At 30.4% G+C, this 21385-nt stretch overlaps 1 protein-coding gene across 1 annotated transcript; it reads left to right on the forward strand.

The window, feature by feature from the left end:
* The first annotated feature begins 19893 nt into the window (after nucleotides 1-19893).
* On the forward strand, nucleotides 19894-21045 carry LOC129311855 (transcription termination factor MTEF1, chloroplastic). Its single transcript, XM_054954327.1, has one exon. It carries the CDS (start codon nucleotides 19940-19942, stop codon nucleotides 20897-20899), a length of 960 nt encoding a protein of 319 aa, XP_054810302.1. The 5' UTR covers nucleotides 19894-19939; the 3' UTR covers nucleotides 20900-21045.
* Nucleotides 21046-21385: the final 340 nt, after the last annotated feature.

A 21385-nucleotide genomic window follows, 5' to 3' on the forward strand; every position in this document is an offset into this window, starting at 1 on the left:
GTGCACGTGCAGTTCAAACAGTAAAAATGGTGGATTCGTTGAGTTTGAATTGATTTGTTTATGTTTTAATCTCAAAGATGTATCGCTCAAGTTTTATATAAATAAATTGTTCTCTTAATTATGATGAACCAGTAGCTAGGTTTACCAAATTTTGAATTCCACATCTTTGGCATGAATCTTGCTTTGTTACAAGACAAATTGGGCTCTGTGGTTGGATAAATAAGTTGAGTTATTAATCAAAATTTGGTCAAGTGAAAGGAATACAATTAAGTAAGGTTGAGATTCAAACTTTATGGATAAAAAATGACAAATACCTGCTGCAATTAAGTCCAACAATATTCAAATATGGTATATGCATGGTAATACTCAGTCTATTAAAAAAATAACTTGTTATTGATTATATCATCAATTTGATAAATTAGTTCACGCTTAATAGGATTTCGACTTTTATTCCCCCATATCATATGCATCTTACGCCTTGGATTTCTTCTTTTATAAGGCTCACTATATTCTCATGATGTTTAATATAAGACATTTTGTGTAAAGCATTGATTTTTTTCCCTAGTTAAATATCCTTTAATTACTTTTGATATTCCCTACCTAATTTACTAAATAACTTCCTAGCTAATTAGCTAAACAATCTTCTCTAATTAATGAATTTCATTTAGAATGATTTTGAAAATTTAAAAAAATTTAATGAAATTAATATATAGAATTACTTAATATATCTAAATTTGTTTAATTAATAGTAGGTTTACCAGAGTGAGTACATTTTATGTAGTGAACCGATCTAGAGTTAAATATTTGCCTCCTTTATCAAATTAATTGTCTATTTTAAAATTCAAGAAGAAAATTATGAATATTAATAAATACTTCAAATTCTACGCTTGACTATTTTAACAACTTATTTAGTAATGATTTCATAATTAAGATATCTAATTAAATAATCTATTCGATCGACATAATAATGGTTGAATCACTTGGAGGAAGAGACTAAATTTTTCTTAAACAAAGTCTTAAGATTAATATCTTGAGAGGGATAATATCTATTATCGGTGGAATAATTGAGCCTACTATTTATGTTAAGAAAAACAAAAGTCTTAAGATAAAAAATATCAAGTTAATTAGTAGTCTTCTTTTTGGCCAAAAAAAAAAACAGTAGTCTTCTTTATCGACCAAATATCTATTCCAGAGTTGAAGAAAAAATGCATGAAATTTGTTACGAGTATATTATATAAAAAAATTTAAACTCATATTTTTATGAGGGACTATCAAATTTTAATTCATTTGTGTTGAACTAAGCCGTCCTAGTTGCTAGCTAGCTCAATTATTTTAATGGCTAGAATAATATTTAAAAAGAAAAATGATAATAAAATCTTTTACAATTATATAAATAACAATATAGTCCTTCAAAATACTATAATTTTACTTAAATCTCTAAGAATTTCTATGTCAATAAATTTTAAAGTAAAAAAATTATTTTATCCTTATTAAAAATAACAAGCACCAATCACAACTTTTATTTATTGAATAAAAATTTTTGTCTTGTAAATTGCAAGAATTGAATAAGAAATTACAACTTGTCAAATTTAATTTTTATCTCAAAATAACAAGCTCTAATAATAACTTTCTCTTAAGAAATAATAACTTTTATTTTGTAAATAGTAAGAATTGAATATAAAATTACAACTTGTCAAGAATAATTTTTTGTATTGAAAAACAAGTTCTCAAAATAACAAGCTCCAAACATAATTTTTATTTAAAGAATAACAACTTTTATTCAAAATTTTGCAAAAATTAAATAAGAAAGCACAACTTATCAATAAAGGTAAAATAATATTTTTTATTTAAAATTTATTGACACAAGAGTTCTTAAAGACTTAAATGAAATTATAACATTTCAAAGAATTAGATTGTTATTTATATTTGGAAAAATTTTATTACCATTTTTCCTATTTAAAATGCAAAACAACACTTTATTTCATTTAGCATTAAGATTGAATTTGATAAAGTACATGGCATTGAATGTACCATTATATATAAGGTAAAAATAATAGGAAAAATTGCTAGTAAATATCTTACTGGCATCAAAATTATGTTGGAGGACCAAAGGACCGAGTGTAAGCAAATAGACTTAGAATTTTATGATTATCTATTTGCACTTCGGTCTTTTAGTCCTTCAGCATAATTTTAATTTTAAGGAGGAACTTACTAACAATTTTTTCAAAGTAATATGTCATGCATGAAGCCAAAAATTTGACTTCATATATAAAGGCTGACCCAAAAGTTATTTGTTTAGTGATGCGCACAGCAGAACCCATTGACGAAGGAAGGAGTAGGTGATGGAATAAATTAATCGATTCATATATGATACAAGTTTTCGCAAAAACCACGACCAGTGTGATCACAGCTTAAGATTCCAGCTTCTGTCTATATATATATATATATATATATTATATCCATGGGCTTATCATTTGCAATCCTGGGACTTCAAAAATCATCCAAGATGGTCCTTTATTTGCCACATTGCAAGGAAGTAATCCCTTCTACTAGATTTTAAATCTTAAGATGGTCCTTTATAAAATTATTTACGATCTTTTGGACTTTATATATGCACTATCACAATTCAAAACTTAAATTTGTAATACATTATTTAGGCTTTTACACTTAACCTTGAACCTTATCAATTAAAACCTCACATAATTGAGGAAAATGATCAAGAATTTGAGTGCGAGGGTTCATGGGCTTTAGTGCCTTAGCCAACCCATATTGATAGCTCTAGATATCACCAAAAAAAAAAACCTCTCTATAAATTAAAGGATTTTGATTGGTAAAAAATTGAATAAAATGTTGCAGTATGGAGCCACTGATTCTCAAATAGGGATGCATCATTATTATGAGTCCTAATGTGAGGGATTTTTCCTCTTAATCTTTTGAGATCGGCTTCTTTTAAAGTTATATTCTTAACACAACTTTTTTAAGTAATCATTAACTATTGATATATTGATAACAAGTTGATTGATGACTATTACAATATGTGTAATGTAAATGAATGCAAGTTATAAAAAGTATAATTAATGAGCCCTTAATGTTTGGGGTGAGTCATATTATGAATACTTATGAGTATAGTTTGGAAGATGAATTGGACTGCCTATTGAATCGGCAAATTATAGATGTAATTAGATTACTGTAAGTGTTAGTGTGTATTATTCTTTAAACTATTTATTATATTGATAATTATATATCTATAGGTTTCCGTGTTAATTATAATGAGTCCTAATAAATTTAATTGTGGGATTATATACAAATCAACATTATAGAATGCACAGATCAACATCCTTTTTTTCCCTTATAAATTTCGTGGAATACATATTATTGATAGTACAACCAAAACCTAAAATTACCATCACTTTCGTCCTTAGTTATGTTGGCACAGGAGGACTAGGGAAAGAAAAACAAGTTTCGCCTTCCTATACATACAAGAGAAAATGTTAAGCATATTACTCCCTCTGGGCCACAATATAGCACATTGGCAATTAATTTTCAATTCTAAAAAAATATTACTTAAAATTTTAATTTCTTTAAAAATTTACATATTTCCAATTATACCCTTCTTAAATGTCTTATATAAATGTCTTGATAATAACAATTGAAATTTTAATGTATATTTTTTTAAAAATAATAAATCAAATAGGAATATATAATTAGAAAAACAATCATAAAATTTATTTAATATTTTATATTTTAGATTAAATAAGATTTCTAAAGATGTGTTAGATTATGGTATGGAGAATATACAAATTAGAGAAACAATTAATGATTGGACTCAATCTGTGATTATGTGAGTTTCCCTAGAAGCCGCAAGCATGAGCATTAATTAGCTAGCATGTTGCGGCTGTAGTTATTGAAATTCAAAAGTGATTTGTTGAATATATAATAATGAACCCATTGACGACGAAGGATTACGTAAGTGAAAGAATAAAATAAAATAATCAACTCATCTAGTTTTCACAATAACGAGGAGCTGTCAACAACCTAGAGCTCCAGCTTCTGGCTATATCCATGTGCTCATTCTGCCTAACGGTTTAAGACTTTGAGAGCAAGGTTTGTTCATTCCAAAGTGCTGCTACTGACTATTTATATGGCAGAAGCTATGAAACCTAATCAATCACATACACTTATATATAGCATCCTCGTTCAAGTTGAAGCAATCAGGGGAAAGTCAACCAGCAGGATGAAGAAGTTGGTTTACTTGGTGTTGCTTCTCGTGATTGTGGCCATTGCTGGGGCAAAAGCTGATGGCTATGGCGTGTGTGGCAAGTTCAGTCCAGATAGAATGCTCACACATGTTCTTCGTCACTGTGCCAAACCAGCCAGAGACTTGACCGTTCCTGTGTCTCCAAAATGCTGCGAGCCTCTGTCGCAAGTTTCAGAGGAATGCTTCTACGCCATCATCAAATCTGACATGTGGAAATACTCAGGCATCAATCCTAGAATCGCCTTCACCATTCCCAGACGTTGCCACCTCATTCCCCACCATCCCTAGACCACTTGCATGCTCCTCATGAACAAGTCACACACCTCTCTTGCTACTGTAATAAGTGTGACTGTGTCCTTAATAAGAGCTCATTATGGTAGCTCATCATATGAAGTTTGTTGAAATTGCTTTCGTGTTGATTTAGAGTGAAGTAAATGTGTAGTTCAAACTCGGAAAAGTGATGGATTCCTTGAGCTTGGATTGGTTTCTTTATCTTTAACTCAAAGATGTATTAAGTATATATATATATATATATGTATGTATGTATGTATAATTAAATAATTTTTTCATCTATTAATTATGATTAACCAGTGGAGATATTTACCCTGTTAGAAAGCTTTGCTTGTTTGGATTCCACATCTTTATTCTTTGACATGAAATAGCATGCTGTGTTCCAAAACACATTAGGCTCTATGTTTAGATAAGTAAATTGAGTTATTAACCAAATGATGGTTTGGTTGGAAGGGATTCAATTCCTTTTAGACAAGGTAAAAAAAAAAAAAACCTTAATTATGAATAGAAAATCACGTTTGGATAATTATCTAATTAAGTTTAATCATGCTCAATTTTGATCTAATTATGAATAGAAAATCACGTTAGGATAATTATCTAATTAAGACCCTTTTAGATAGAGAATTTTTTTCCCTCTCTATATATCCTGCGCTTTAGATATTCCCAAGTTAATTAACTAAACAACACTTTCTAATTAATAAATTTCATTGAGTATTCACCAAAAAAAAATTCATTGAGAGAAATTCTGAGATTCTAAAAGAATTTGCTCAATAATTTTAATCTTTATATATGTAAAGTTGTTAATTAATAATAAAAGGGAATTTTGTCATATTTTATAATATTGGACTGTTTTTCCCCTTAATCGCCTCTTGAAGATTGCAAAAGTATACATTTATATGGTTTAGATATGAGTCTTTTTTTTTGGGTAAAAATTTAGACATGAGTCTTTAATTATGCTTTTAATTAATTGAGGTAAAATGGAATATCGACATACTTTTATACATTGGAATTGAGTAATTAACTTTGGTACGTATAAAATTGTTAAAAACATATATACCCATATACATACATATATAAGAAAAGGGTTAAATGTAAATTTTAGCTCTCAATTTTACTTAAAAAGCATTGGGTACTCTAAACTCAATTTTGTCCCTTAACATTAAAGATTCTTCACCATGTTGCTGTTAACTAGCTGTTTGTTTATTGTTAGTGGGCCTCATGTTACTTTTTTAATATTTTATTATTATAAAATTTTTGAGTTCAGAATGTTCACTGACTCTTTGGTGTAAAATTAAAGAGTAAAAATAATTCTTAACTCAATATGAGGCCCATTAAAGGTGGAGAAAATAATGAGTTAATAGCGGGTAATAAAAAAGAAAATTTTTAATATTGAGAGATAGAATTGATTTGTAATTAAATTCAGGATATTGGTGACTCTTTAAATAAAGTTCATGAGTAAAAACACCCTTAGCCCATAAGAAAATGTCTTGCATACTACGAAGAGAACAGTAATGAGTAAACTATGTGGACAATTCTGTAACTTTCCAAGAAGCTTTATATTGTACAAGAGTTACTAGATTCTAGACCCTTGCTTTCAAAATATCAAGCATTATCATGTGAATGTGTTGAATAATAACGATGAAGTGCTATTGACGAAGTGCGTACGTAGGTGAAAGAATAAAACGATCAACTCGTATAGTTTTCAAAACCACTAGAGCTATTAACAATTTACAGCTCCATATGTCTTCAGGCTATCCATGTGCTTAATAATTGTGTGTGTGTGTGTGTGTAGGATAGATGACGTCGTCGAAAGATCCACAGATTATTAATTCCGACTTTTAAAGCCAATGGCTTAAGACATCAGGAACAAGGTTTGTTCATTCCGAAGTGCTTTCTACTGCCTATATATATCCGCAGTTCAAGATATAGCACAGGTGTCAAATACTGTTATACACACATCACATAGCTATTCCTCGTTCAAGTTGAAGAATTAATAAAAGAAAACAAGGACGGTGAAGAAGTTCATTTGCTTCGTGTTGCTTTTGGTGATTCTAGCCATTGCTGGATCCCATAATGGCGTGGAAGCTCATGGTTATGGTGTGTGTAGCAAGTTCAGTCCAGATAGAATGATCACTCATGTTCTACGTCACTGTGCCAAACCAGCCAAAAACTTGACCATTCCTGTGTCTCCAAAATGCGGCGATCCTCTGTCCCAAGTTTCAGAGGAATGCTTCTATGCTATCATCAAATCTGACACGTGGAAATACTCAGGCATCAACTCTAGAATCGCCTTCACCATTCCCAGACGTTGCCACCTCATTCCCCACCATCCCTAGACTACTTACACACACCTCATGAACTAGTCACACACCCAGCTACTGTAATAAGTGTGACTCTGTCCTTAATAAGAGCTCATTATAGAGGCTCACAATAAGATTGTTATACACGTTTCACTGTCGATTTGGAGTCAACCGAGTGCATGTGTATCGTTCAAACTGTCAAGAGTGGCAGAGTCGTATGAGTTTGAATTGGTTAATTTGCTTCGTTTACGCTTTAACTTAATCTCAAATATATGTAATAAGTTTTATAAAGTAAATTGTTCTTCTCTTGATTATGATAAATCACTTGGTAATTTACCAAATTAGCCAGCGTTACTTGCTCGAATTCGATTCATATCTCTTGACTTTGAGAAAAACGACTAGCTATATTAAAAAACCTGGTTCATTTTTGCGGATAGATAAATGAGTTGAGTTATTGGCCAGTAATGGTTAAGATTATGTAGAAGGTTTAATTCACCATATAAGATCACAGGTTAAAATTTTTATGGATATAAGTAATCATATATTAGGAGAACTAATCATGATTTGGCCCGATAATGTTGAAATATAATTTGATAATAATACCAAATAAGTATATTTAAATAAATATATTAAAAAATGAACTGAGTTATTTTCACTATCCCAACTTGATAAATTAGCTCATACTCATCATAGGAATAATTTGATGTCAACTTATATATATATATATATATATATATTAAAAATGTAAAGTTGACATGCATTTCATATATTTTAAGGAGTGAACCAAAGCATCAGTTAAATATTGGCCTCCTTTATCAAATTTTCTTATCTATTGTCAAGCAAAACAATTATGAATTATAATATATATAGCAAACATATATGGGATGATAAAATTCGGCATGACATGATTTTTTTTAAAAAAAATAGACATTATGTAATTTTTATACATGGTTCAAAATCTATACTTGAATATATCCCATGATTTTTAACAATTTATTAAGCAGTTATTTCATAATTAAGGTACCTTAGCAAAAGAATAATCTATGCAAACCAATGGTGTATGAATTAAGTACGGAAAATGACTCAATTTCTCTCAATTATATTAATGTCTCTCAGGGTGAATAGATATGTTTGGTCTTCTTTATTAAATTGCAACTATTCATTCCAAAATTGAAAGGAAAAATGTATGAATTTTTTTTAGCTGCATTAATATTTAATAGATCAAAATAGATTATGAAATTTTTTAAGTAAGAGGATATTTTAATTTAAGTCACGCATCCTATTTTTATTAGAGCATAATATGTACTTAAAATATTACACTAATGAATATTCTTCCATGCAAATAAGAGAGATGTGACTGTAGCTAGAGAGTACGCTTTAATTGTCTCTGGAATATTTCAATCCTATTCTTGCATCTTTTTCAATAATTTGATTGTGTGGCTAGGCAATTCAAACATGAGCACGTGCCTTATATAATGTACTGGATGTACGTACGTTCGCTAAGAAGAAAAATATTGTAATTAATTAGCCATGCATGAGCCCAAAAATTTGACTTCATAAAAGCAGACTCCAAGCTTTTTTTCATTAATGTCGAATCCATTGACCAAATAAGTCGGTGATAGAATTATTAAATTAATGAACTCATATAGCTTTTATCATAATAATAGTCATAAAACTCCAGGTCCTGACTATCCATGTGCTAATCATTATATTATGGGCAAGTCCTGAGAGCTTTTAAAAAAAAAAAAAAAGATCTGACAGCTGCAGACAAAATTAAAGAATCCGCGGGCTTGATAACTTGTCTCTCCATGGAAATCAATAAACTTAGATCCCAACTTGCAAAGCCAGAGGATTAAGACTTTGGGAAGAAGGCTTATTGTTCATTCCAAAGTGCTGCTACTGCCTATATGTATAGCAGAAGCTGTGAAACACAATATCAATCACATACACATATAGCTTCCTTGTTCAAGCTGAAGAAATTAAATCAGAGAGGATGAAGAATTTGGTTTACTTGGTGTTACTTCTAGTGATTGTGGCCATGGCTGGGGCAGAAGCTGATGGCTATGGCGTGTGTGGCAAGTTCAGTTCAGATAGAATGCTCACACACATTCTCCGTCACTGTGCTAAACCAGCCAGAGACTTGACGGTTCCTGTATCTCCAAAATGCTGCGACCCTCTGTCACAAGTTTCAGAGGAATGCTTCTACGCCATCATCAAATCTGACACGTGGAAATACTCAGGCATCAACCCTAGAATCGCCTTCACCATTCCCAGACGTTGCCACCTCATTCCCCACCACCCCTAGGCCACTTGCGTACACCTTATGAACTAGTCACCTAGCAAAAGCACTACTGTAATAAAGTGTGACTATGTCCTTATAAATTATAATAACAAGAGCTCATTATAGTAGCTCATAATAAGGCTGTATAGCATGCTTCTATAATTCATGTTGATTTTGAGTCAAGTGCATATGCAGTTCAAACTGCAAAAAATGGTGGATTCGATGAGTTTTAATGGATTTGTTTATGTTTAATCTCAAAGATGCATCGCTCAAGTTTCATATAAATAAAATGTTCTTCTCTTAATTAGCAAGCTTTGTTTGTTTGAATTCCACATGTTTGGCATGAATCCTGCTTTATTACAAGACAAATTGGGCTCTGTAGTTGGATAAATAAGTTGAGTTATTAATCAAAATTTGGTCAAGTGAAAGGAATACAATTAAGTAAGGTTGAGATTCAAACTTTATGGATAAAAAATGACAAATATACCTGCTGCAATTAAGTCGAACAATATTCAAATATGGTATATGCATGATAATACTCAGTCTATTAAAAAATAACTTGTTATTGAGTATATCATCAATTTGATAAATTAGTTCACGCTCAATCATATGCATCTTACTCCTTGCATTTCTTCTTTTATAAGGTTCATTATATTCTCATGGTGTTTAATATAAGACATTTTGTATAGAGCATTGATTTTTTTCCCTAGTTAAATATCCTTTAATTACTTTTTATATTCCCTACCTAATTTATATACTAAATAACTTCCTAGCTAATTAACTAAACAATCTTCTCTAATTAATGAATTTCATTTAGAATGATTTTGAAAATTTAAAAACATTAACTGAAATTAATATATAGAATTACGTAATATATGTAAAGTTGTTAATTAATAGTAGGTTTGCCAAAGTGAGTGCATTTTATGTAGTGAACAGATCTGTTAAAAATTTGCCTCCTTTATCAAATTTAATTGTCTATTTCAAAATTCAAGAAGAAAATTATGAATATTAATAAATACTTCAAATTCTACACTTGAATGTTTTAAAAACTTATTTAGTAGTGATTGCATAATTAAGATATCTGATTAAACAATCTATTTGATCAAAATAATAATCGTTGAATCACCTTGGGGGAAGAGACTAAATTTTTCTTAAACAGTCTTAAGATTAATATCTCAAGAGGGATAATATCAATGTTTTAAGACTCGAATGATTGAACCAATTGAACCGTCACTCAAAAAAGAAAACGATCTGATTCAACCATTTGGCCCATTTTAACAATTGATCTAGGTTGGCCCGTTTTGACCCGAGTAGTTTTTGAAGAGCCAAGTAAAAACCCGGAACCTAGAGTGATCAAACCATTTTGACCCATCTTTTTAATATATATATATATATATTATTTTTTTATTTAATTATTATATTACTGGTTCAAACTCGTGACCCACGGATATTTTTGATTCACTGTCCGGTCCCATTTTTAAAAACATTGGATACTATCTATTATCGGTGGAATAATAGAGCCTACTATTTATGTTAAAAAAACAAAAGTTTTAAGATAAAAAAATATCAAGTTAATTAGTAGTCTTCTTTTCGGCCAAAAAAAAAACAGTAATCTGCTTTATCAATCAAATATCTATTCCAGAGTTGAAGAAAAAAAGCATGAAATTTGTTATGAGTATATTATATTTTTATTAGAGAGTATATTATATAAAAAATTAAACTCATATTTTTTATGAGAAAGTAACCAATTTTAATTCATCTGTTGAACTAAGCCATCCTAGTTGCTAGCTAGCACAATTAATTTAATGGCTAGAATAACATTTAAAAGAAAAAACAATAATAAAATCCTTCAAAATTATATAAATAATAATATGGTCCTTTAAAATACTATAATTTTACTTAAATCCTTAAAGATTTTTATATCAATAAATTTTAAATTAAAAAAATTATTTTATCTTTATTGAAAATAACAGTCCCAATCACAACTTTTGTTTCATAAATAAAAATTTTTATCCTATAAATTATAAGAATTGAACAAGAAATCATAAATTGCCAAGTTTAATTTCTATCTCAAAACAACAAGTTCCAATAATAACTTTTATTTAAGAAATAATAACTTTTATTCTGTAAATAGTAAGAATTAAATAAAAATTCATAACTTATCATATATAATTTCTATTATTGAAAAACAAGTTTTCAAAATAACAAGCTCCAAGCATAACTTTTATTTAAAGAATAACAAATTTTATTCAAAAAATTTACTGCTATAAAAAATATCTTTCAAATGCTTAGGGAAAAAGTGTTATTAAAAATAGAGGCAAAACCTACGCTTATTTAAAAGAGCTCTTTGGTATGACACTATTTAGGAGCACTCATTTTAAAGAATGCTTCAAAATTAAATATCAAAATATTTTAAAAAAAAATCTAACCTTTAGGAGCACTCTTTTGTAAGCGCAACGCTCCTAAAGATGTAACATTCGAGCACTCTTAAAGGGGCATCATTTCAAAGCGCTCTTTTATAGAGCGCTCGAAAATATTTTATTAAAAAAACTAATCTTTTAAAGGACAACATTTTAAAACACTCTTTAAAGAGCGCTCCAAAATGGTTTTAAAAAAAATTAAAAAACTATTTAAAAAAAAATCTTTAAGAGCACTATCTCTACGAGAGCACTTAAAAGAAAAACATTTAAAGCTCTATATAATAAAGCGTTCCTAAATGATTTATTAAAAAAATACTAATCTGTTAAAGGGGCAACATTTCGAGCGCTCTATCATTGAACGCTTCGAAATGGTTTTTTTAAAAAATAAAAAAAAGTCTTTCAAAGCGCTCTGTTTATAAAAAAAAAAAAAAATTAGATTTCAGCTTTCACTCACTCATCAAACCAAAATAAAACATTTCAGCTTTCGACTTTTCACTTGCTTTATCAGTTTTCGTCCTCACAGTCACGACTATCTCATAATCGTCAATCTGCCAAATGTTGCATCTCGCACCGCCAGAACTCGCAGACCTAATCACTGATGCTCATGCCTTAGACCCTTCACTAAAACTTTTAGATCTGAAGGCTGCTTCCCGCACCACTGCTTGCGCCGCCTCACCGTTTCCCTCGCCAAAACTTGCTCGGCAATGTTACCCCTCGTCAATAAGCTTTACGCCATTTCCCCTCACAACCTCTCATCGCCACCACACACACGTCGCCGCAAGTCTCATCGCATCGTACTGTAAGTCGCATACATCAAGTTTTTTATAAAAAAAAATTATTTATAAATATTATATATATGTTTTATGAATAATTTAGGATTAATAATATATAGATAAACTTTGTTGATAGTTATTTTTTTTTGGGACATTAGTCTCATATTAGTTAATCTTTATCTAAAAATGTTTTCATTTGGTTGATAATAACATACATTTATAGTTGTAATAATAACACACACTTATACACTAATTTGCATATCAAAAACACGCACTTATATACTAATTTTAATATGATAATGACAATTGAAACTAAGTATGATAATAGTAATTTGTCATCATGGTTAATTTTGCTATGACATTATATTATTCTCATTTTAGTTTTAGTTTATTTGAAAATTGAATGTAGTTATTATTGAAGAATAGGAGGTTGAAATTTAAGAGAGAAAACTCTTGTTTAATTTTTTTATTATATTTGTTAAATGTTCTATTATGCTTCTATTGATATTCTTTTTTTGATACTATAATTGTATTAAGCTAATAGATAAACTAAAGATAGATTATAATATTGTTTGATGAATTTTACTTACATTATACTTTAAAATTTTTATCTGGATGAATTGATATGCTATATTATTGGATTTGATTATTTGGGATGGTGTAGATGAGTTCATTAAATTTGTATTTTGTCATGATCAAAACTCCCGTGGAGTTATGTGTCTTTGTTTAAAATGTTGTTATAAAAAAAGAGTAAGGCCAATAGAATTGAAAGATCATTTGATATGTAATGGAATTGATCCAACTTATACTTATTGGATTATACATGGGGAGATAAGGAATAATACAAATGATTGGAGGGATAGTATGAGCTACTTAAAATTTGATCATGGTAGTGGGACATATGATGTTAACCGTCTTAACGAAATGATTGATATGATTGAAGAGGATCATAGAGACTATCCTAAGATGTTTGAGAGTTTGAAGAGTGATACTGATAAAACCATTGTATTGTTAGATAGGGAAGCGTAGTGAAAGATTAAAATTTTAAAGTCCCTATCCTATTATGGATCGAACGGACTTGTTTAAGTCAAGGTGAATGAAATAGTTACCTTTTAATTCTTCAAACTTGGCACGTCTTTTCTTCAAGAGTTTGGATCTCAGGAGTTGACAACATAAATCTACTCCGTCTACCAGTATGCACACGAACAATACTCTAACTTGAATAGCGTGCTAGCGCTCCCAGCGTCCGTTTTCTTTAAATGTTAGTTTTCCTTTCTATAGGGTATTTCATGGCTCTCAAAGTGTTTTTACTATCAAAACTTTTCTAACTCTCTCTTCATAAAGCACGTCCATATCTATATATAGTAAATGGATTAGGGTTTTTGTCTTTCACTTAAAAAGCCCGCAAAAATTTAATTAAATTTATCTCATAAATTTAATCCATGATATTATATCTAATTTGAATTTATCTTATAAATTTAAATTATAAAACTGACATGATATTCTCTCATATCATGTTAGTTATTAAATTTAATCTATCATATAAAATTAAATTTAAAACTAATACAATACAATACAATAAATATATATCACATATACATATTATGTTATATATATACATATATATATGAATACACACACACACACACATATTTTGAAAATATTATATATATATATATAATTTTATGTATCATATACATATACATGTGTATATATATAAGATATATATATAATTATATTTCATTTAAATATATATATATATATATGTAAATATTTATCAAATAAATATTCAAATATATATAATTCATTCTCCTATATTACATTTATTGAATCTAGACATATTCTAGATTCAATAAACTTGAATATTATAGCTCAAGTTGAGCTGTGTTTGTGTACAACTCTATAGGCCCATATGAAGTTGGTAGTAGGCTAATTACGTTATTAGCCCACAAGTTACAAATGGCATCTAGCAAGATTTTGTAACTACCCAATTCATATGAGAATCGATGATCCGATGTAACTTATCATGCAACTGTACCACATTCCTTTTGTCACTTGATATTTCAGTTAAGTGTGAGATATGGAATTGTCATTCTCCTTTACCTGATTGTTAATTTCTTGATCTCTAAGTGGACTAACTATAACAATAAAGAAACCCTTTCCATTATAGTGTGTCCATATATTTTTTCAGTCTTACTCATCAAAGGGCCCAGTAATATCTCTCACCTAATGTGAGGGACAAATTCCATCTTGACCACTCATATTCCTCTGTATGAATATTACTAAATTCAATTATAGCCTTTATGATTACCAGGTCAAAGGTAACTTTTAACTAAGTTAAAGTTTAGTAATCATCATGTAGGAATCTATGATGATCTCAGGTCAAATGGCTTAGTAATATAGGTACATATGAGATAAACTTATGACTTGTACCAGGTAACTTTTTCATAACGGATCGGTCCAACACCTTATTTCAAGTGCCTATGACTTTGATTTATATCTCTATAATTAATCAAAGTCATACTAGTCTTATTTCATCTATGATCCCTCATAGATGATCATCCAGAGATATTTAGGACAATCAATATAGTTTGTATAAGGATATAGTTATTATAGTGAACATGCAATTAATGTGATAACAAAAAAATTCATTAAATAACAATGTGCATAGTACAATGATTGGCCTTGAGGCACAATTTCTAATATGTACCCTTATTGTAAAAAATTCACAAAATTATTAGTTGTTTTGAAATTGTACAACCTAAAAGTAGTGAATGATAGAGTGAAAAAAGTTTCACAAATTATCTTCTCTTTATTCATAAATTATGTTTCTTAAAATATTAATTTTTTAATTTTTAGGGTAAGTCTCAATGTCAATTATAGTTAGAATCACCACATTATCATGTTGTGGCACTTGAATCTATGTATAATGATAATAATGTTACTATACACTCCAAACAATTGCTTACTAATTACTTAAAGGTGATCATAACTATCTCAATAGAAAATGATGCTGAATTGCTAGTGCAAATAGCAAATGAGGATATATTCACAATTTTTAATACTATTGGAACTTACATGGCTTGGCCTACAAAGCTCATTAAGTTACAGGTATAATAATTAATGGTTTTTTAAAATTATTCATGTTTTCTTTCGACCTTAACAATTAATTTTACATTTTGTAATCCTCAAAATTTAAAGAAGTAGTAAAGAAGCCAATTAAAGTGAAAGGAAAGCCATCGAAAAGATCTATTTGTGTAACTAAGGCAAGGAAGACCAGCACAAAATCTACTCAATAGAAATATCCTCATCAAAATGCACTTGAAGTGATTATGCAGACAGTATTTAAAAATAAGATCCATGAAATAGAATTTGAAAAGGAGATTTATGGTGAAGTAATTAGTAAAAAATTAGTAGCTATATCAATGAAATTCTAACCAAGGATTAGCTACAAACCACACAAATTAATTTATACATCAGGTACTTTCTAAATGTTATTATTTATTGTGGTATTTATTTAATATTAGTTGTGAATATTTTTATTTTTTTTATTTTAGACACTTGTATCATACTTTTGCGGTGCCTGGCTCATTGATAATAAAATTTTCATTTATTAGCTCTCACAACACTAGTACCTACATTGTTGAATATCATTCTCAAAAGATTACTGATGCATTCAAAGCAAAAGGCAAAAGAAACATGTTATGTTTTAGCTCCTCATAATCGAAGGTAAGTTGTTATTGTTATTTATCTTTAAATTTAATTAATATTTTAGTTAATGAAATATTTTATTTTTTCAGGCAACATTGGATGCTTGTTTGTATCAATCCATTCCTCTCTGTGATTTATTATCTTGATTCATTAAAAGATAGTGACTTTAAGAATTACAAATTTATGAGGATATTATTTAATCAATAAGTTTTTAGTTATATATTCTTTATATATATTTATTATAACAATTAGTTTTTACTTGATATACTTAATCATTATAGGGCTGTAGTATATTATCGAGGTGGTAAATGTCTCTCTCCAAACACCAAAAAGCCTAATCCTATTGAGTTTTATACATAAAAAAGAATAAAGGTTTGTATTATTTTTTAATAAAACAAGTTGGTTTGTATCTAAATGATTGTTTAATTGATATTTTGTGTTTGTTATTCTGAATATGCTGTTATGGATTGATGTAGAATTTTTAAAAAATTCTGAAACTTTTAAGTTATATGAGAGACTCTATCAGATTTTCAATAGCAAATACTTGTATTTTATATATAACTTCATCCCTAAAGTATTTTAAATTAAGTTGAAATTTGTTTCTACTATATTTTGATAATGACATCTTTTATTATTTTATAGGTACCTACATAATTACAAGGTTAGGAGTCTAAATACTATATTATGAAGTTTATGAGAGAAGTAATCACACAACAAGAGTTGATCATTCCTAAAAATGCAAGTCAAAAGTTTTGAAATTAAATTAATATAATATTAATTACTTATATATTGCTTTTGTATCTTGTGCAGTATTTTGTTGGAGCAAGATCCTTACATTTTACTATAGAGTAAATAGAGGATTTAACTGAAGAGTAATCAGAATATATTATTGGTTGTTTGTGATAGAAAATTAGATTTCAATGTTATAAAAATACTAATAGTTTTATTTGTTAGGCTTGTTGGAAATTGAACTAGCTAGTTATAAAATTGAAATTGTTGTTTTAATTTCAAGTTCTTTCCTTGTATTTAAATTTTTATGTTGATATTATTTCTGAATTAATTTTTGATATTAAAATTAGTCATTTTTAAAGAGACGTAAAGGGAGAAATTTCAAAAAATGTAAATTAAAAAAAAATACGACCTATGGGATGAGCGCTCCTATAGAATCGACATACAGGAGCGCTCTTGAAATGAGGGCTCCTATATGTCAATATACGAGAGCGCTCATTTATGGAGCACTCCCGTATGTACTCTTGAAAGCCATATTTTATTCTTACATATATGGGAAGCGCTTTGCAAAAAGCACTCGTATCTCATACATACATGAGCGCTTTACAAAGCGCTTCTATATATTTCGAAGCGCTCGATACGGGAGTGTTTTGGAAGTGCTTTCTAAGGTTAAAAAAACGCTCCTATAAGTTTATTTGTAGTAGTGTTTGCAAGAATTGAATAAGAAAGTACAACTTGTTAATAAGGATAAAATAATATTTTTTATTTAAATTTTATTGACACAAGAGTTACTAAGAATATAAGTGAAATTATGACATTTTAAAAGATTAAATTGTTATTTATATTTAGGGAAATTTTGTTGCCATTTTCCCTGTTTAAAATGCAAAACAATATTTTATTTCAATTAGCTTTAATTTTGAATTTGATAAAGTACGTGGCATTGAATGCACATTTATATGTAAGGGAAAAATAATTGGGAAAATTGCTAGCAAATATGTCACTGGCATCAAAATTACGTTGGAGGACGAAGGACCGAGTGTAAGCAAATAGGTTTAGAATTTTATGATTATCTACTTGTACTTCGGTCCTTTAGCCCTTCAGCATAATTTTAATTTTTAAGGAGGAACTTACTAACAATTTTCTGAAAGTAATATGTCATGCATGAAGCCAAAAATTTGACTTCATATATAAAGGCTGACTCAAAAGTCATTTGTTTAGTGATGCGTATAGCAGAACCCATTGACGAAGGAAGGAGTAGGTGATGGAATAAATTAATCGATTAATATAAAATACAAGTTCTCCCAATAACCACGTGCAGTGTGATCACAACTTTAAGACTCCAGCTTCTGTCTATATATATATATATCCATGGGCTTATCATCTGCAAGTCCTGGGACTTCAAAAATCATCCAAGACAACAGAATCCGCGGGTTCATCAATCACCTCTTTCCCCATGCAAATCAATCCAACTTGTAATTAAAGCCAGAGGATTAAGACTTTAAGAACAAGGTTTGTTTCATTCCAAAGTGCAGCTACTGCCTCTCACTCCCTCTCTCTCTCTATATATATAGCAGAAGCGCTGTGAAACACAATCAATCACATAAACATATAGCTTCCTTGTTCAAGCTGAAGAAATCAGAGAGGATGAAGAAGGTGGTTTACTTGGTATTACTTCTCGTGATCGTGGCCATTGCTGGGGCAGAAGCTGATAGTTATGGCGTGTGTGGCAAGTTCAGTCCAGATAGAATGCTCACTCATGTTCTTCGTCACTGTGCCAAACCAGCCAGAGACTTAACTGTTCCTGTGTCTCCAAAATGCTGCGAGCCTCTGTCACAAGTTTCAGAGGAATGCTTCTATGCTATCATCAAATCTGACACGTGGAAATACTCAGGCATCAATCCTAGAATTGCCTTCACCATTCCCAGACGTTGCCACCTCATTCCCCATCCATAGACCTTATATTATGAACTGTTGTAATAAAGTGTGACTGCGTCCTCAACATATAATAAGAGCTCACTATATACACGTGGCTCATTCATACTAGTGTTCTCAAGTCAAACTCTCTGGTGTGTCCTTCAATTAAATAAAAGCTCATGGTATAGCAGTTTTAAGTTTGTTAAACTTGTTTAAGTGTTGATTTGGACTCGACTACGTGGTTCAAATTGCAGATAGCGGTGGATTTTATCGTTGAGTTTGAATTGGTAATGCCTTTTTGTTTTAGTCTGAAAAAACGTTTTAAGCTTCAAATAATTAAACTGTCTATTCTCTTAATCATCATGGTGACTTAGCTATAACTTAGTACTAAAAGGAGAATAACACTTAAATTTCAAAAGATGAATTTAATGACAGTTAAATCAAAAAGAATTTTGCTGAAATGTAAGTTGTTAATATCAATTTAAATGATTGAAAATATAAGGTCATTGTTGCAATTCAAACATTTAAGTGTCACGCCCAAATCCCGATGATTGCATTATATTGCAATTGAAAATTTTAAATTTATAACTATCTAAATTGGTATTCTCATTGCACGGTTTAACAAATTTTTTTAGAACCTATCGCTATTATTAAATTAAACTTTTAAAATCCAAATGAGTTTTGTGGATAATGAGCTGAATTATGGGGTATTGTAGTGGTATTTCAGTAAAAAAAATGATGAATTTTAAATAAGAATAAGTACTAATTCAATGGACTAATTTCTGAATTCAAGTTATAAAAAATACCTATCAATTATCAATTATCTTTACAATAATAGATTGTCATTGATTTATTCAATTTAAAATATTAAAATATTCAATTTATTATGAAAGATATTTCCGTATTTCTTACATCACACTTTAAAACAGCATTAATTAACAAGATTGATATGATTACGATGGGTTCAACCGCCATTTAACCATGGCTCGACCGTGAAAATCAGTATCTTATCTTAGCTGGCTCAACAAGGATGACGTGGCCTTTCTTCATCTTCCCGGCTTAAGTGGCCCATTCATCCAGGCCCAAAAACGTAAGGCCCAAACCCACTTCCTTCGAAGCCTTAGCAACTTCGAAGGAACTATGCCGTTTGATCCATACCCAATTAAAAAAAAAGAGAGAAAGAAGGTCCCTGCGACTACGCGAACGACATGTCGCCTAGTATTCTGGATAACACAAGCGCTTCCATCTTCCTTCCTTACGAGATGAGAGTTGAACTCTCTGCGGGACCTCGGACCGTCGTCGTCTCGCATTCCTTCCTAAAACCCTTTCAAAAACCTAACTTCAATAGCACAATACCGCCCTTCACTTCACTCAATGGATCTCTACTCTTCAGACGCCTCACCCAATTTTCCCATCAACCCAACGCTCCTCCTCTCTTACCTTCTCACTCCGATACCGGTCTCCTTTTCCGGGAAAAAGTTGTCTACCTTGAGAAACTCAACGTCAACTCCAGCAAAGCTCTCCGGCAAAATCCTGACATCCGGTCGGTTCCGATTTCGTCTCTTAAATCTGTACAAGACTGCCTCTCCTCAATGGGCGTGGAGCGCTCTGCAATGGGTCGAATCCTCGATATGTATCCCCAGCTTCTCACATGCGACCCCTATTCTGATATCTATCCTATTTTCGATTTCTTATTGAATGAAGTTGCAATCCCGTTCCCTGATATTCGGAAAGCGATAATACGGTGCCCGAGGCTATTGGTTTGCAATGTGGATGAGCAACTCAGACCGACACTGGGCTTCTTGAGGAATTTAGGGTTTGTGGGACCCAGTTCCATCAATTACCAGACCGCATTGCTGCTGGTGTCAAGTGTGGAGGGTACCCTTACGCCCAAAATTGAGTATTTACAGAGTCTGGGGTTTTCTTATGAGGAAGTGGTTAATATGGTTATAAGGTCACCTGGATTGTTGACGTTTAGTATAAAGAACAATTTGATGCCAAAATTTGAGTATTTTTTGGAGGAGATGAATGGCGACATAGCTGAATTGAAGAGATTTCCACAGTATTTTTCATTTAGTTTGGAGAAGAAGATTAAGCCAAGGCATAGACTATTACTCAAGCACGGCTTTACGCTTCCTTTGGCCGAGATGTTAAAGGTTAGTGATGGCGAGTTCGGTGTTACGTTAGTTGAAATGCGACTACAGTCACTTGAGGCAAGGTAGCGGTTGTTATAAATTGCTTCTTGCCTACACTGCAATTGTATACTAATTTTTTGTGAAATGTTTCCTTGATTTGAAAAATTATGCAGTTAAATTGTATATAAATGTTTGATGAGTTCACAGTATTTGACATCCTAGGTTTTATCAAAGATACCCTTGTATATGATATAATCATTTAATCTCTATTTAATTACTGATTTAAAATTGCAACCATGATAGTGGATTATTCACTAGCCAAACTCATCTCTTAATTTTTTTTTTTCCTCGGTTCATTAAGAAGAAAGAAAAATTCAATGAAATGGTATAGACATGGATACCGAGAGGAGGGCATGCGTTGAAATCCCATGACAGAGTGCTTAAGTTGCTTAGTTGCTGTTGGGAAGTTTTTAACTGGACTTGCTGCTTGAAACCCCGAAACCGAAGTGATATGTGGCTCAAACTGACTGCCAATCACATTTAGGCTAGAATGTAATGTAGGTGTTTTCTGGT

The sequence above is a fragment of the Prosopis cineraria genome, unplaced genomic scaffold (genome assembly GCF_029017545.1).
Source record: "Prosopis cineraria cultivar Desert tree isolate PC_DT_omini unplaced genomic scaffold, ASM2901754v1 PC5, whole genome shotgun sequence".
NCBI lineage: Eukaryota > Viridiplantae > Streptophyta > Magnoliopsida > Fabales > Fabaceae > Prosopis > Prosopis cineraria.

What these genes read in the sequence shown, in the direction of transcription:
- LOC129311855 (XM_054954327.1), top strand. Translation starts at nt 19,940, where the DNA reads ATGAGAGTTGAACTCTCTGCGGGACCTCGGACCGTCGTCGTCTCGCAT.